Source organism: Papilio xuthus, unplaced genomic scaffold (assembly GCF_000836235.2).
Source record: "Papilio xuthus unplaced genomic scaffold, Pxut_1.1 DF828780.1, whole genome shotgun sequence".
In the NCBI taxonomy this organism is placed as follows: domain Eukaryota; kingdom Metazoa; phylum Arthropoda; class Insecta; order Lepidoptera; family Papilionidae; genus Papilio; species Papilio xuthus.
In genome coordinates, this window is record NW_013529869.1 from 1,816,706 (window position 1) to 1,834,002 (window position 17,297).

Sequence of the window (17,297 nt, forward strand, 5' to 3'; positions counted from 1 at the left end):
TAACGTTTTATACTTTTATTTGAATTTGAACTTTTTTTTTACATGTGAATGATGTTAATAGGGTTACATATCTAGTTCATATTAATCATGCGTTTTTTGTAAATTTATATTTGGACTTATGATGCCGTTTTTAGGCTTTGTGAATGTTGTTAAACTGGAGGTGAATGAACCGCTTGTCAATTAGTCGCTCTAGTGTACTTTCTCGTTTGGGCGATCGTGGTCGTGGGAGAGCCGAGGCTGGTGAGGCGGGGCGCGGGCGCGGGCGGCGGAGACCACGACCCGCGCAACACGCCGCCGCTGCGCCGAACTGCGGCCGCGCACCGCGCACCAGCGCTAACCTACTTGGCGAGCGTTGATCTCTTTGTTTGTAAACATGGCGCCGTCACCGCCGTCACCGCCCTGTGCACTCGCTCAACCATATCCCACTCGTTTTAGTTCGAGTTCCGTAGATATTCGTGTACTCGTCCCAATAAAATGTGGTTATCTGACAAATACAGTATTAACCAACGGCAAACAGTGAGAGAAAAAAAGCAAGAATAAATAAATTATTTTACGACTTAATAATATATTAATAAATAACATAACGCAATATAATAAAATAGCTATAATACAAAATTGTTTCCAGCAATAAAAATACTTGTATGTTTAATCAGATAATTGTATTTTCTGAACCGTGAAATGCACCTACTGTATGCTGTATTTTTAACACTTTTTATAGATGATTTTTTTCAAAGATATTAACTTTTTATATTTGAACGAAGCACCTCGAATGGTGTAGAAGCAACAAATGACAGATTAAACACCTCGGTGGACAGAAGTATTGACAGATTGGATTGCTAAGACAATTTGCACAAGCCGCGAGTACATTTTGCTGCCCAAATATTACATTACATTGTTTTCACATGACAGCACTTTGTACGTATACGTAAACAGTACGCGCGATCTGACCCCAATACATGAACATTCATCCACACGACTTGGGTACACGAGTCGCTGGACGAACGAATGTTTCGCAGGATTACTGATTATAAGGCTATGCTTTAATGTTTTTCATTGGGATTATAGAATTAAACGGTGTTTATCGTTTAATTACTTTAAAAAAAAAACGTGTATTTAGAGTCGGCGTGCATGACCGTCAAGCTCTTCGACCCTCACGCCTGACATTATTATGTAAAGACGGCTATTAGCTCAGAGCGAGATCCCTTCACATTGTCAAGGGTCATTGAACCGGTACTATTCCTGCGAAGAATGCAAGGACACCGATGGCCCTGGCCGGCATCAGAGGGCGCTTGCGGCGCCTGACTCAGCGCGTGGCTTGCGCTGCCTCGCCGCAACCCATTGCGACATCGTGCGAACGGACAGGCAAATATTTCGAAACAACTTTTGGCACATCTTATATGATTTGCTTAAAATCTGCAAGTCATTTTAGTTTCACGTAAATGGCTTAATTACTACAAATATTAAGATTTAAGTATTATATTATAAACAATAAACATTGCTAATGAGTTTGTATTCATATGGTTGTAAACTTTCAGATGCAGAAGAATTTCTGGATTATTTACGGGATAATCTTAAGGTAACTTTTACTGTAACCAGCAATATGAAATTATGGCTTCAGACAAATGGTTAATTATTAGTACTAGTAGGTAGTAAACTTTTATTACCTTCAAAGGCATCACATAAAGTACAATTTTTCGCATCTGTCAAAATGTAGTCGTGACCTTATAATAATTGGGAACTGACCATTTTTATGCGCAAGAATACGAAGAATAGAAGCGGAAAATGTGCACTTTATAAATAGCTTGATACTTTCCTGGTGCCTATAAATAGACGTTTTATCCATGCGCTCGTTAAACATTCCAGGAATCCTGTCGTCTATTGTGCAACAGCTGCCCATAGCAGGGGTAAAAAGCCTCGGTTACATTGCCCCTGCCGCAACAACCTGGTCTATTTCGCAGCCTTTAAAATAAAGAAAAAACTACTCGTATGGTGTGGGCATGTACCCTAGACGGTACTTGCGGCAGTAAAAGATGAAAACGAATAAAATAGTGTGGTACGTTCAGTGGCCCTGGGCGGAGTGGACGACCGCAGCGGCGGCCGGCGACTCCACGCCCGCCGTCGCCGTGCCGCGCCGAGTGCCATTGAAAGTAAATAGAGAATAGAGGGCCGCTTCGATTGATCTGGCACGCCGCGCTCATTGACAGCGGCCCTCATTACAGATCCCATTGCTACGACCATGTCTATCGCATTTATCACTGCACTCAATGTCTATAATAACGAACTACCTTTTACTAAAGGTTTTATTGTTTTCATTACAATATACATATCTGATATTATAAATGCGAATGTTTAGATGGATACATGGATGTTTGTTTGAATGTATTTCCAGAACGGCTCATCGGATCTTGATGAAATTTGGCATACATATAGGACAGGACACATAGGCTCCTAATTATGTTTGTTTTCAAGTCGCGAGTCGCGGACGACAGCTAGTGCTATATAAATGACACTCTTTATGAATATCCGTGAGGTAAGTTTGTCCAAGTTGGGTCAACTTCGTCATGCGACGGAAGACTGATTGGGAGATTTCACATTTCTTCGAAGTATCACACAAAATCTTTCGACACAATATTTTCCCCAGACCGTTATTTGCATGTTAAATCTGCAATAAAAAGTTCAATGAATAATTTCTTTGTTTCATACCGAGAATAAAACTTGCAGGTTGTATTTCTAGTTTTAAAAATAGCTTGCAATAACCTACATTTATATCATTTACTGGACATCAATCGCGTAACTCGTTTCTCTAAAAAAGGAAATAGAGTGAAGAAAAAATGAAGGACGTCGTCATAAAGATAAAAGCATTTGCTTGTACCTAGGAAACAGCTGTAAGCTAAAGTTGCATATTATCTTTTTATAATGAAAAACGGATTTCGGCTTGTGCCTTGTCCTGTTTAATCCGTTCGATTCGATAAAACGTAAATGTCCTTTTAAGTGCAGTTGTGCGGGCGTCTACCTCTTGTTAACCTTGCATTGTGTCAGTAACACTGGCCACGGATAACTGTACGGTGCCTGAATAGCAAAAAGTAGGGTCGCGTGTTATCACCTCCCATCAGACCTTCCTCGCGTCAAGACCACGCATTTCAATATTTGATTATTTACGAAATAATTACGAAAATTAACAATGTTTTTTTGAAACTTGTCGATTAGAGAACATATTGCCATCGCGATATGAAGTTTTATATAATGTAGTGAAATGCAACTTTGCTCTTGTAATAACGCATATTTTCTTATCTGTGGGGATAAATATCAATATTACAATGATATATTGTTTATAGTTAATTGACATTACCACGAGTTCGATGCGTTGGAAGCTCACAAATATTTACTTTCCGAGTTCTTTGATTTGTCATCGATGTAAATTCCGGATAATGAGTAATATTCTCTTTATCATTATGTGTTCTAGAATTTTCCATATTTAAATCTAAAGGTAGTGTGTCAGGATCACCACTAGTATCAATTTATTATTTTTTTTAATAGTACATGATCATTCTATTTATTTATACTCTGTATTAAACCCAATCTTCGATAATATTCTATTATGCTTTTAACCAACAATTAAAAAATTTATATATTGATCCTTAGTAGATGCTAATTATATCCAAAGACAATTTTAAGGTCATATATTCCTTAATAATGATAAAAATTATATCACTTGTATCAATCTGTCAAGCCGATGTTCAGATAAGATGATAAAGAAGTTCAATTATTTAACACCAGCATGCAATCTGCGCAGACCGGTGACTAAGTTATCCGCCATGTTATTAATATCGCTTTGAATAATCTTTATAATGCATAAAAGTTTTGGAATTGGAAACGTATGCGCAGTGGAAACGTGCCCGACAAGCTCGCTGTCAGGTGGACGGCGATGCGTGATGGACTGCGCGGAGACCATTAATTAAGATAAGACTTGGTAATCGAGCAAAATGCAGTGCACTCGTTTATTATTCCACGATGTATGTCAGTAATGTGCCTCACTCGCCATAAATAAACTTATTACGGTGTTACAATTATCTTAAAGTAAAGTGAGTGGTTTATTTGACAACTATCAAAACTTTATTTTAATTAGTAATATTTATTGCCTTATTTACTTCTTAAGCGAAGTCATTTACCTTAGTCGCTGACAATAACAGTAGGTACCTATGTTAAAGTTATTAATATTTTACTTTATCTCGACACAAGAACGAAAACAAAACGTCTGCTCCTATTTATATTATCTACTAGTTGTTGCCCGCAACTTCGTCTGAGCGAAATTAAAAATGAATATATTTAGAAGCATATGTCTTACAGGTTATGTTTTATATCTATGCGAAATTTTGGCGGTACCCAAAGGAAGGAGATACCTTCTAGCAAACATACATGCATCCATTCATCTACCCAAACATTCGCATTTATAATATTAGTAAGATGCATTCCGCATTTATAGACACGTTGCACGGCACACTGGAATTATTGAAGCATGTCTCATAAATAAGTTTTTCGGAGTAATGGACGTTGTTTTTTTTTTCGATTGTCACAGTGGCGATAAATTCACTGGCTGTCATCTTTGTCTATTCTCTGGCCATTAAAGTATTAAAATCTTCCACACAAAACACTTAAAGACTTTGTTTTATTGTTTCAAGTCGAATAACAAGTTCCTGCGACGATTACAAAGTAATAACTCGTGTAGGTAAACAATTAACAGCGCTGCTTAAGATCAACTTACAGGTCTCATCATGATCTATAAAAAATCTGTAAGCGTAGAATAGATGACAGTTAGCGCGTGTTGATTAGTTTTATCTGTTTGTAATAATGCGCGGCACGTGGACAGGTTAGTAAGCAATGAGCATTAATCGGTAGTGCCGGTGCCGAGATTGTTACGATTGGTCCGATAACAGCAGCGCGGCCGCTGACCGGCCTTCACACTTCGCGTCGCTGCGCCCGCCATTGCGAGCGACCTCGCTGTCCGTCTCACACTCCACCAAGCTAGGGCTCCCATTAATTACGAGCATAAAACGAGGACAGCCTTAAATGCATCACATATTGTTTGTACGGAATTCTGATTTCATGTTCAAGTGTTGTACCAGCTTGACCACCGTTAACCACAGAGCTTTAAAGTGGTTATTATTTGATTTTTACGTGTGGCCTTTATGGTGGCCAAAGAAGAATCGCTGAAAAACTTTGAGGATTAAAGGACTTGTGGCTCGCAACCCATAAGTTGTCAGTCTCTATGAGAAAAATTACTTGTTAAGATTATTATCCGAAAGCGCTTTGAGCAAATTAAATAAACAATAATCTTTAATATATAGAGCTCATCAGATATTACTTAATAGATCGCTTTACAGGACAAATGGTAAAGCGAGATTTGTCAATACTTTATCACCATTGAAAGTAAATTTTATCAGAAATTTTTATTGTAGTAGGCTGATCTGGATCTTAGGATTATAGGTGTTATCGAATAGTTTCTTTGGCACATTTATTCCAAAATTAAAATAAGGTTGCTAAGTAAATTTTCCGGCCATTCCTTTTATCTTATAAATATTTTTTTTAAATTTTCGATATGGTTTCTTTATGCCTTTATAAGTTAATGTAAAAATATTATATTGGCATGAAGACATGAAATGGAAATTAAAAAAAATACGTGTTCATGAGATGAGAAATAAATTGTGTGGAAATTCACATACCCTTGTAAAAAGGTCAAGGTTTTGTGCAAATCTGCAATACATTATTAACAATAACTGGCTGGAAACAAAGCGTACTAATACTTTAAACAAAACATCAAAAAACATCTGTGGTCGAAATGGCCTTTTAGTTATATTTTGTAATAAATTGTTACCCATGATTAATATTTACAAAAATATAAAATCTTAATAACTTTATTTATCTATGGTATTGTCACTTCTAGAATCTTATAAATTTACACTGTCGAAATCGCATTTACAAGTTTTCGTATCCTCTATTGTTTTCGTTGTAAATAGGCAGGTAAAACATAAAAAATACTTGGAATCGATCGACCGGACAAAACCTTGGGTAACAATTTTTGTTATTTACTGTTTTGACATTTTAAATAAGCGCTAAACGTATTAAATGGAGAGAGACTGGATGGTTTATCTGTACCGCCATTTATTTTATGTGTAATGTATTCATTTTACACCATTTTTTTACATCACCCTCGTATTTTTTTATAATAATAAGCTACACCTCAGTAGGTATCGCAATTGCATATGCAGTTAAGGTTTTAAATTACTTATGAAGTTTCTTTTTAATATAGTTATAGACTTTTTCCTTGTTTTTATAGACGTGTCGATAAAGTCCTAAGAACATTGTATTCGATTATACAATTGAGATATACCCTTAACTTAGGGTAGGCTCTGAGCCCTGAGCCTCGGTTGGGACTTATAGTGAGCTGATGATGATGATGATACAATTGAGATTATTTATACAAATATTAATTATGTTTATTCCATTGGACGTAAAAGTCAATTCAATGTAGGTAGTTAATAAAGTACATAATCAAAAACCATTGAGTTTTTTGTTCATTATACGAGGCTACGTCACTTCTTTCATCAGCCAAAACAACGAAATTGATAATTTACTTACACCTGAAAAAAAAATTAATGTCAGTAAAACTAGAATGATTATAAATTCGTGATAATAAACAAATAGCTCATTAAAATATTTAAATAGCGGTTAAATTTATGGTATTGTTCATAACATACCTGGATGTTTGTTGGCAGCAAGTATCTCAGGTAGAATATCAAACTTATGTAGATCTATTATAATTTTACTTGAAAATAAAGGAATAAATTGAATCCCAATTGATTGAATAACAAATTTTGGTGAAGCAAGCTGAAAGACGATCGCGGGCAACAGTCGACGGGCGGCGGGCCACGTGACGACTGGCTTCGGTTGACTGAGTTCGCTGATAGGTGTCGTGCCGGTAGCTCCACAACGCTCCCAAGCCGCGTCTATACTAGCTGTGACATCATTCTCCTCAAGATCGTGTACCACCTACGAACAAACAACAGGTTAGTGTATTAATAAAATCTATATAATTATTAGTTAATATACGAAATCATATTATTTCCTTATTTTCATTTGACTTTTAAGCGATATCACGCGTGCTGTCAGTTTTTTTATGTTGGTAATGCTGTCAAAGATTAGATATACGTTCGGAAGCGAAACTGACTAAGAATGTTTTTATGCTTTTATAATAGTTGAAACAAAATTATATTTTTATTTAAAATGAAAGTAGATATAATGTTGTAGATTATTTTTTAATGTTTTCGCCATTATTCGATTCACTAAAAATTAGCGTAGAGCTAATGTATTTCGTAAATAATTAAATTTTATTTTAGAAACCAAACGTGTGGGTACGTTCAGTACCAATAAATGTATATTATCTAATGACGGTAATATTGAATTTTTATAGTATCGCTTTTAATCTGATCGCGATAAAAAACTTGGATAAAGTTGAGGCCATATAACACACACTTATACGAACGTAAATATTTACTTTTCAAACATTATGTTCCTTATTTGGCACGTAAACGAGTCTTTTATCTTGGTCAATGTTTATAACGGGTGATAATCTTTTTATAAATTACGGTTTAGCATTAAAATAGCTTAGAGACTAAAGCTATATACACAACTCAACGTAAATCTTCGAAAATCGGCAATTTTAGTCGCTAAATTACTTACGCAATACAATGTTATAGAGTTTGTTACATAGGCATGCGTCGCCGAAATTTTGTCTCTGCGATTTTCAAGATGGCGGAGCACTACTACACGGTTGATATGTAGTCGCTACGCCTATACTGACGGAATAGAAGACTTGCGTTGACGATTCAATTTTGTATGTTTGTGTGTTCGTGATGCAAGGGTGCAATGTCAGTTTCACAGATTTACGTTGTAGTGTGTAAGATTCTCTCCTCTGTCCTCTATCTATCGTAATCTCTGTCGTCACCCCCTTTTTAATCATGTCACCTTCCACGCAATTTTTCTCTTCTTAGGCCTAACTCTACCTGTGTACCCCTCCATACATATATTTTACGTTCTCCTTATCACATGCGATTCTTCCCTCCTCATAATATGCCCATACCACGCTAACCTTTTGCTTAGCTTTTTTTATTAATGTTGCTACTTTTATATTAAAGAATTTGGATCAATATAAATTGTTTATTTCAGCCCAAGATGGATTTCTTATTTTTATGGCTAGTTACTTTCGTACTTGGATATTGGATTTGTAAGAAGATCAAGGAATGGCGCAGCTTACCTCCGGGTCCTTGGGGATTGCCCATCGTGGGATTCTTGCCATACATTGACCGGAATCAGCCTCATCTGACTTTAACGAACGTTGCTAAACAATTCGGTCCAATATATGGAATATCAATGGGTAGTATTTACACGGTTGTGTTGTCCGACCACAAATTAGTTAGAGAAGCTTTCGCCAAGGATGCATTCTCTGGACGAGCCCCACTTTATTTGACCCATGGGATCATGCATGGAAAAGGTAATATACAAATAACAATAGAAAACCGTAAAACGTTCCGTTGCAAAAATGGTAAAAAATTAATCTGTATGGAAACATAGTTACTTCGTATATATTGTAATAATTTTTAAGGTATAATTTGTGCTGAGGGTGGATTATGGAAGGATCAACGTAAGCTGTTGACGATGTGGTTGAAAAGTTTTGGTACGAGCAAATACAGTGTGTCCCGCGAGAAGTTGGAGCGACGCATTGCGGTCGGCGTTACCGAACTCTTACAAGTATTCAAAACTGATAATATTTTTCCAAAAAAGCATGCCTTGACTCAACTTAGGAAGTTATAGGTTTTAATAAAATAAGGGAATCAGCAAAATTGTTTCGGAAATTTATTTTTATATGAAAATTCGAAACATTTTTAATAATCTTTTATTTAAATCTAACAAAGGTACGCATATCATAAAGTCTTAGTTTCGGTGTTTATAATACTAACAAAAACCTACATTATTTCTTGAAAGTGACCTTTTAATGGCACTGACAAATGTTACCGAGACTCGCAGCAGAAAAAACACGATCCCCACTTTTGTTTTTATAATGCGCTTGTTCACAACGCAGCCGTCACTTTGTAGTGATTCTTATTTACCAATATTTTTACCTTAAATTTACATTTGATTCTTCAGGATAATACAGCTAATTTAAATTTTAGAATGTTAAACAAGCTTCCGGAAGTCCAATTGATCTACCATCTATGCTAGCAAATTCACTTGGGAACGTCGTGAATGAGATTATATTTGGTTACAAATATCCCTCTGACGACAAAACATGGAACTGGTTTAGACAAATACAAGAAGAAGGTAGTCATGAAATGGGCGTAGCCGGAGTGGTTAACTTTTTGCCTTTTATTCGGTCTGTATACTTATAATTTAAATCTAATGATATGAATCTATAAAATTAAGATTTTGATTTTTTTGTCATATAACTATTTTGAATTTTAGATTTTTTTCAAAATCCGTTCAACATACGATGAAAATTCTATTACGTGGTCAAGCCCAAACTCACTCACTTTACGCCGCTATCATTGAAAGGCGACGCAAAGTTCTAAAACTTGAAGCTCCCCAAGGTGCTAAATATTCCTTACATGAAAATCTGTTCAAGCAGCACCCCAAAGGATTTATAAAATGTATAAAGTACAGCAAACACGCGTCTGAATTGGAGGAACATTACTTCGATCCCGAAATTCTTATACCATCAGATGGTGAATGTATTCTAGACAATTTCCTCTTGGAACAAAAGAAACGTTTCGACAACGGCGATGAGACTGCAAAGAACATGACAGATGAACAGATGTTTTATCTGCTCGCAGACATGTTCGGGGCAGGCCTTGATACCACGTCGACTACTCTCGCCTGGTTTTTGTTGTATATGTCTCTGCACCCGGAAGAACAGGTATAGACATTTATGTACCTACACTTGTCACCTAAGCTCTTTATTTTTAATTAAATATGCAAATTAATTTCTCAACTTATTCACGGACTACTGTTAAAATATTTTTGCAGGAGACTGTACGTCGCGAGATCTTATCCGTTTTAATTGACGATAATGATTGCGATTATACAAAGTTACCACGTCTAATGGCGGCCATTTGTGAGACGCAGCGCATTCGATCTATAGTGCCCGTCGGCATTCCTCATGGATGCACTGAAGTAAATACTTTTCTCTAAATTATACGTTTTTAATGTATTGCTAAATTGGTTCATTACTTACACTTGACATATTTATATTCTTTTCCTTACACTGTTTTATACTCAGAAATAAACTTGACTACAAATGTAGACAGAAGTATACTGTAAACATAAAACCAATCAGGAGAATCTAATTCAGCCCCTCATATCCAACAATGAAGAATTTATAGATGTACCTTAAAACTACATGTACATATGGTGATTTCAGGATACATATTTAGGCGAGTACAGAATTCCGAAAGGCACTATGGTAATGCCGCTGCAGTGGGCAATGCACATGGACCCTGACGCATGGGAAGATCCCGAGGAGTTTAAACCCAGTCGGTTCTTAGATGAAGATGGAAATTTACTGAAGCCGCAACAATTCATACCTTTTCAAACAGGTTAGTTTTATTTTATTCACGTTATTAGTAACACCAAGGGACAGAATAAAAAGTTTTTGTTCCAAATTATTTTCGCTATTATATCATTAAAATGTATTGACCTTTTTCGTCCAAATTTTTAAGCTTCCTTTTTTCTGTATTAAAAATACAGTAGTGTACTAATAGTAGTAATATTTATAGAATTATATGATAGATAAAAAACATATTAATAATAAAGTATCAAATTATATCGGTACTCACGATGTCTCAGAAGTTGTCTTGGCTTGTTTAGTATGCGAGTACTAATTACATATCATGCTTATGTTAATTTTCCTTTGTAAGGTGTACTCATTTTTATAACATTTACTATCTTATGAATACGCGTAATAAGTTTATGTTTAGTACAGAGGTAAATTGTTTCCCTTGAAACTACTTTTTACCAGTATTTTACCAAGACTGGTCAAAATGGGCTTTAGACGTAGGTTATTGTGATCTCAGGAGACTAAAATGATAAGTCATCTTGTAGTGTAGTGCTTTATTAATACATAAACGGCTAAAACATTTACGTATAATCGTCCGGTGTCGGCACTGACTAATTTCGAGCCCATCGAGGGCCCTTTGATTCATCAGGGTGAATGTGACTGATATTAGTGTTCACTGTGAGCGAAGGGCCGCGTCTGCTAAGTAATAGTCCGGTCCCACTCACCCTAATGAAGGGCCCCCGGTAAGCTCGAAACTAGTCGGTGCCGACAGTGGACGAATCTATATTTGTCCAGGTACGTGATTGTATAAGCCGTTTATATAAATGTCTAATAGTTTATGATAATCTCCCACGAAAGTTTGAATCATTAATACGTATTTAAATAAAGTTAAGAATAGATGATGTAAAGTTTACGATATTTATAAAATATGCAATGCTACAAAGCAGAAATAAAGAACAATTCAAATATTAAAAGATAAATTGTTGACGTTACAAATGACTATAGGCCTATAATTTTACTCGTAAGTGCTGACGTTGTTCAAAACTTTGACTTCTTATTGCATAATTAAGTAAGCGATATGATTTTTTTTGCAATTATGTGGAAGTTATTAGGCCTATTTTATAAATTAACTGACTTCTGTATACTGTTACTCGCAATTAAATCTCTATAGCGATTTTTGTTAAGCACGCTTTCTTATTAGCCTCTCTCCCTTTCACATTTAGTGTTTAAGGAAAGTAAACAGAAGTTATACATATTTGAAGTACCCGTCCAATCTTTGCTCGGGTAGATGTTAAAAATAACCCACGTTACTGATAATAGAGTGTGCTAGTCAAATTATTTTTTTAAATCAATTTAGTATTCTCAAGATTTACGTAGATGATTATTTTCTTATATATCAATAAAAAGGAAAGTATGTTATCTATATCTTGAAATTGTTTAGTTAAGGTCGTTTGTAACTTTATTTATAGTTATTTTTAAAACGGTATGACTCATCCTTATTTATTCATTTGCAATTTACTTTCATCGCGTTTAGTAATTTTGTAGGTGACTGTACTTCTATAGATTTATCTTGTTAATTGTTTTCGTTTTCTTACAAATACTATGTAACTAGCGTTAAAAGCCTTATTAGTTGCTGTTATGACTAATATTGATATTTTAATAAACACTTTTTTTTATTTTAGGGAAGCGAATGTGTCCTGGAGATGAACTTTCTCGTATGATGTCGTGTGGTTTGATAACTCGCTTGTTCCGTCACATGCGTGTACAATTAGCCGATGAACCTCCCACTGAAGAGGAAATGCAAGGTACTGTCGGGGTCACATTGACGCCGCCAAAAAAATTGTATGTCTGTGTACCGCTTTAAATCGGTATAGTCGCGAAGAAAAGTTTTAAGTAGCATTAAATGAATGCATTTAATATTTTTAGTTGTCTTTCTTAATAAAAATAAATTGTAATGAAATCGTGTTTTTTTTTACTTTAAATTTATTATTCATATTTTTTGTGAGGAAGATGGAGAAGGTTCAGTAAAACTGTTGTATATTTTTGCGAATTCATTGTTTATATTTAAAAAAAAACTACATTTAAAATCACTTAAAAATAAGCATTATTTACAAAGCGTAACAAAATAAATGGTACTTTCATTGTATCGGGCGGAGTAATAGTAAACTGCAATTAGTTACAATTGTAAATTTTCCTTTCATATGCAACTTTGTTGCTAACAAATTGTATTTTGAAAAACAATTAAATGAGTCATTCGAGTTACGAGGAAATAACAATATTGAACTTACAGAGACATTAACTGCCGCTCTTAGACTAGTCGCTGGTTCTACACTACCATGGAATGTTACCAAGTATATTACGCATGATAGGTACAAAATACATTAAAATTATAAAAAAAAGATGAACACGTTGAAATCTTAACAAATACAAAATCATACGTAACGCAACCTGAGATCACATTCAACTGAAACACTCACACAAATGGTACGTACCTATTAATAAATAATGATCTAGAATAAACAATTATTTTGGTATAGGAAACTAGAGTTTAAGACTTCGATAAATCAAATAATCTTTACGTAACTGTTTCAAACAATGCATGCCATAGAAACCGTTCTCACAGAATGCAAACTCATAATACTGCAGTCGTAAGAATTCATAATCTCAACGATGGGAATTTACTGTATAATATATAAACTAAAATAAAAAGGTCGGTCTATATGTAATTGAACACTTTATGCACAGCCTCGACTATCGCTCCTGCGATATCATCACTTATATAATAAAAAGACTTAATTTAATTGTCATCGATACGCTCTAAAACGAGTGATCATTGAATACTGGTGGGTATGTGGGTTTGTGGCAAACATGAGCGTAACTAGGGTGTTGCTAAGACTTCGCCATTTCTGAAGCGCTGTAATATAACATCGAGATGGTGCGTGATCGAAATATTCTAGCGTCGAAATTATTATAGATAGCTTATCTAGTGAATATCCTAGGTACGCCCATGACGGCAATAGGAGCTGTCCTAGTGAGCTCCGACATGGCGCAGATGGGGATGATCAGGTGCAAGATTTGCCGCATTTAAAAGACGTGGCATGAAGCGCACGCGGAACGATTGCGGTGAAATTGTTGCTCCGACTGTACCTTCTAAGGAAGGAGGAGCGGCACCTGCTTCCATTTGAATATCGAATTGATGCATGATGGTCGCGAAGAACATGAACATCTCCATACGAGCGAGAACGTCACCTAAGCACATTCGGCGACCCACTCCGAATGGCATGAAGAACTCCGGCCGCTTGATCCTGCCGGCTTCGTCGATGAATCTGCTCGGGTTGAACTTGCTCGGTTCTTCCCAGAGTTTGGGGTCCATGTGTACGCAGTTGATAAGGGGGACAACTTGGGAACCTGCCGGGATCTTGTAGCCGTTTAGGTTGACATCCCTGATAAGAAAAAAAATATAATTAGCAAACATGTAAAATGAATTAGATGAAGTACCAATTAATCATTTTTGTTGTTCTAAAATACTTACTTTGTTGGTGAGTGTGTAGTCGCGAGAGGTACGATGCTTGACATTCGCAACGTTTCTAAGATTGTTGACTCTGTATATATGAGGTCTGGCATATCTTCAACTGTGAGGATGCGGTCGCTTCCAATAACGCTATCCAATTCCTCTTGAACTCGTCTTTTGACTTCGGGATTCCTAAGCATGAAGACAATCATCCACAGCAAGGAAGATTTAATCGTTTCCATACCAGCCGAAAATAGATCACTAAGAATTTGTTTGATTTGTAATTCTGCAAAAAATAAATAGTTTTAATTTTTTTGTAAAATTTTGGATTTATAGGATTAAAAAATAATGTAAATTTGTGATTAAGAAGTTGACTTTGTTGAAAGTAGGTAATGTTTACATACCGTGATCTCTGCCTTCAAAAAGTTCGCCTTCCCTGCCTTCTTTCTTCGCTTTTTCAATTTCGATAAGATAAACATCGATAAGATCTCTGGCGTTATCAAGATCGAGAGTGTTGCGATGCTCATCTATTAGAGTTTGATAAAAAGCGAACATTTCTTCACGATTCCTGGCAACTTTTTCCTGTGCAAGTGCCTTTCCGGGTAGATACTAAAAAGGATAAGTCCGATTAAATAATTATATTTTTAAGCATAAAATTAAATAATATTAAAATGAAAATTACAGATGAAAATAATAATAAAAATGTTGATAAAATACGTACATTGTATAATGGAATGTATTCTCCGTAATGTATTTCGCCAAACAGCCGCATGCCCTCTTCAATGAGATGGTTTAACCTCTCGAAGCGTAAATCGCCGTGACTGAAGCGTACGGACATTGTGATACCGCAAATTACATTCGATACGCCCAAAGCGAGCAACGGGTTAGCGTCTACGGGCGCGCCTTCCGTGCGTTGCAAGTTAGTTATCAGCTCGTAAACTTCACTCTGCGAATTAAAACGATTTAATTAGTATAACTGTTTAAGCACCGTTAACTCGTCGTTCAAATTTGTGGATAAAAATTTCACTTTTCTTTGCCTCGCATACTGACCTTAATTCTACTTTCCATGATTTTCTTGCCGTTGCCCATGTACGACATGCCGAATTCACGAAGCTTTTCGTGTAGGAACCGGCGTTGGTTTTTCCACAGGCGGCCTTCGCTATTGATGATACCTGTACAGAATGAGGCGTTTATTGACACTGCGGGTAAGTTCGGCGAGGGCGCGAGCACTCGGCTTTCTTATCACTCTTTACATCACATTGATAAAAATTACTGCACTATTGTGATTATAAATACATTGATATTCTATATATATATATTTTTAACTAAAACAAATTAAGCATAATAAATTAATTTATTCTTATTTTAATTGGGAGCAAAACTTACCAAGTCCATCTAACGTATGCATGAGTGGTGTGCTAGGGCGACCGGTGAACTCTTCGCGACGGAACGCTTCCCTGATGAGTTTGTAGTCGCTGAGGACGACCGTCAGCTGGTTGCCCAGACGAGCGGAGAACAGCGCGCCATAGTTTCTAGCGAGTGCCAGGAACGTTTTGTGTCGAACACCAAGGAAGGGCAAATAGCCCACGACGGGAGGTCCCCACGGGCCTGGCGGCAATTTGCGCGTCTCCCGGATCAGTATCAACAGCCGCGCGAAGAGGAACACTAGCAACACCGCCAGCACCAGAGGTAAAGTCGCTCGCGTCGAGCAGTAGCACATGAGCTGCCATAGCCCACACAAAATTCTAGAGTTTGTGAATATTGATAACATTTTGACTGCTTTTATTTAACGGATAAAAAAGAAGACTCTACGTAAATCGAAATACGGAACGAAACATTAGCGCGCGCAGCGTAGATCGCGACGATAAGATGCGGTGAACGCTGTGTCGTGATTGTATATCGCGTGCGAGCGACGCTTGCGCACTGGCGCGCCGCTGGCGTGGCCTTGCCAATAAATACGCGCGGGGTGGCGCGCGCGCAGGCTCGTCCCACCGGGCCTCCTCTCTCCACCGCTTTTCCGTCGCTCGCCGCTACGAGCTGCGTAGCGTTCTCCTCGTAGACCACTTTTGATTTCAGCAACGGAGTGAAATTTTCTAAGAGAAACTTCTGATGTAAATACATTTTTTTTAATTAAATCTAATTACAGAAACCTAAAGTATGAATTATATTAATATAAATTCGGAAATATTGTTTTAGCAATATTTAGCAAATACGAAATTCAGTGCATGTCTCGATTATACGATCTGTGCATTGTTAGACACTTGACTTTGATGCTGACCTCCCAAAAGTACGTACAAGAATGCTTATTGATCTCAATTCACGAGCAGCGTTAAATTCGGCGAGGGGTGAGGGGTGCGGGGCGCGGGGCGATCGAGGTCGCGCGGGAGTGCATGCAGATGATAAGATTAACGAATTGCGTAAGTTGGCGCGAGGCAAGGTGACGGCGGGTCGTCGACTCGTACCTAAGAGCCTTGGGCCAAGTTCTACGCCGTTTGACTTTTAACTAATATTAAATATAATTTTATTTTTATTTATTTTTTAAATGGTTCCGAGAACAAAATAAAATTGTCTGCGAATCGATAATTTAATATACTTTTTCAATAAAACTAGTTTGTAAAACTTTTATGCTATTAATCTTATGGTACTATGGGGTTATGTCACAGATCTACATAAAATCGATAGTTTTTTACTCAGAGCTTATGGAACCGGTTTAAATGTAAAATTTACAAACAGCTTGCTTAACGACTACTGCCCATAGTTGGAAGATTCCTACATTCTATAGTTTGAATGAGTGTTATGTTTGTCCTTATAAGCTCTTACATATAGACTTTATAAATATAAAACAAATATAATTAGATAGTTTTGGATATCGGTATTCATCACTGCTTGCTTTGAAATTACGTCTCATACCTTTTCGCCAACGATATAAAGCGAATGAGCTTCTGTAGACCAAAAAGGCTATCTGAACTTGTGGGCATATGTCAAACTAAATTAAGACAGCTCACTAGCGCCCCCCTGTCAACGTCAATAAATGTTACAAGATCATACAAGATCCCTTTTGTACTGTAGATATCATGTAATTTTTTCTTTTGTTGTCGTTTTTAATATCTAAATAGATTTTATGTATATTCTAAAAGAACTTACCGCAGCTGCGCCTCTCTCAACGGTTCAGATATATTT

The 17,297-nt window shown here is 36.5% G+C and overlaps 2 protein-coding genes across 4 annotated transcripts; one reads left to right on the forward strand and one right to left on the reverse strand.

Annotated features, from left to right (window-relative positions):
• The first annotated feature begins 6,716 nt into the window (after window positions 1-6,716).
• Window positions 6,717-12,540, forward strand: phtm (cytochrome P450 enzyme phantom). 3 transcript variants are annotated; one of them, XM_013326636.1, is made up of 9 exons: window positions 6,717-6,785; window positions 6,882-7,064; window positions 8,224-8,548; window positions 8,660-8,805; window positions 9,228-9,427; window positions 9,517-9,967; window positions 10,078-10,224; window positions 10,472-10,646; window positions 12,289-12,539. In XM_013326636.1, exons 3-9 carry the CDS (start codon window positions 8,230-8,232, stop codon window positions 12,468-12,470), a joined length of 1,620 nt encoding a protein of 539 aa, XP_013182090.1. In that variant the 5' UTR covers window positions 6,717-6,785; window positions 6,882-7,064; window positions 8,224-8,229; the 3' UTR covers window positions 12,471-12,539. The 3 variants fall into 3 exon arrangements, with proteins under 3 accessions (XP_013182090.1, XP_013182089.1, XP_013182088.1); XM_013326635.1 differs by lacking the exon at window positions 6,717-6,785 and having other exon boundaries at window positions 6,804-7,064; XM_013326634.1 differs by lacking the exons at window positions 6,717-6,785; window positions 6,882-7,064 and adding an exon at window positions 7,768-7,925 and having other exon boundaries at window positions 12,289-12,540.
• Window positions 12,541-12,650: 110 nt separating this feature from the next.
• On the reverse strand, window positions 12,651-16,203 carry Cyp18a1 (cytochrome P450 18a1). The gene is made up of 6 exons (XM_013326883.1): window positions 15,504-16,203; window positions 15,168-15,289; window positions 14,839-15,063; window positions 14,522-14,726; window positions 14,139-14,403; window positions 12,651-14,049 (listed from the first exon to the last, which is right to left on the reverse strand). The coding sequence occupies exons 1-6, from the start codon at window positions 15,886-15,888 to the stop codon at window positions 13,635-13,637; spliced, it is 1,617 nt and encodes a 538-aa protein (XP_013182337.1). The 5' UTR covers window positions 15,889-16,203; the 3' UTR covers window positions 12,651-13,634.
• Between the last annotated feature and the right edge of the window lie 1,094 nt (window positions 16,204-17,297).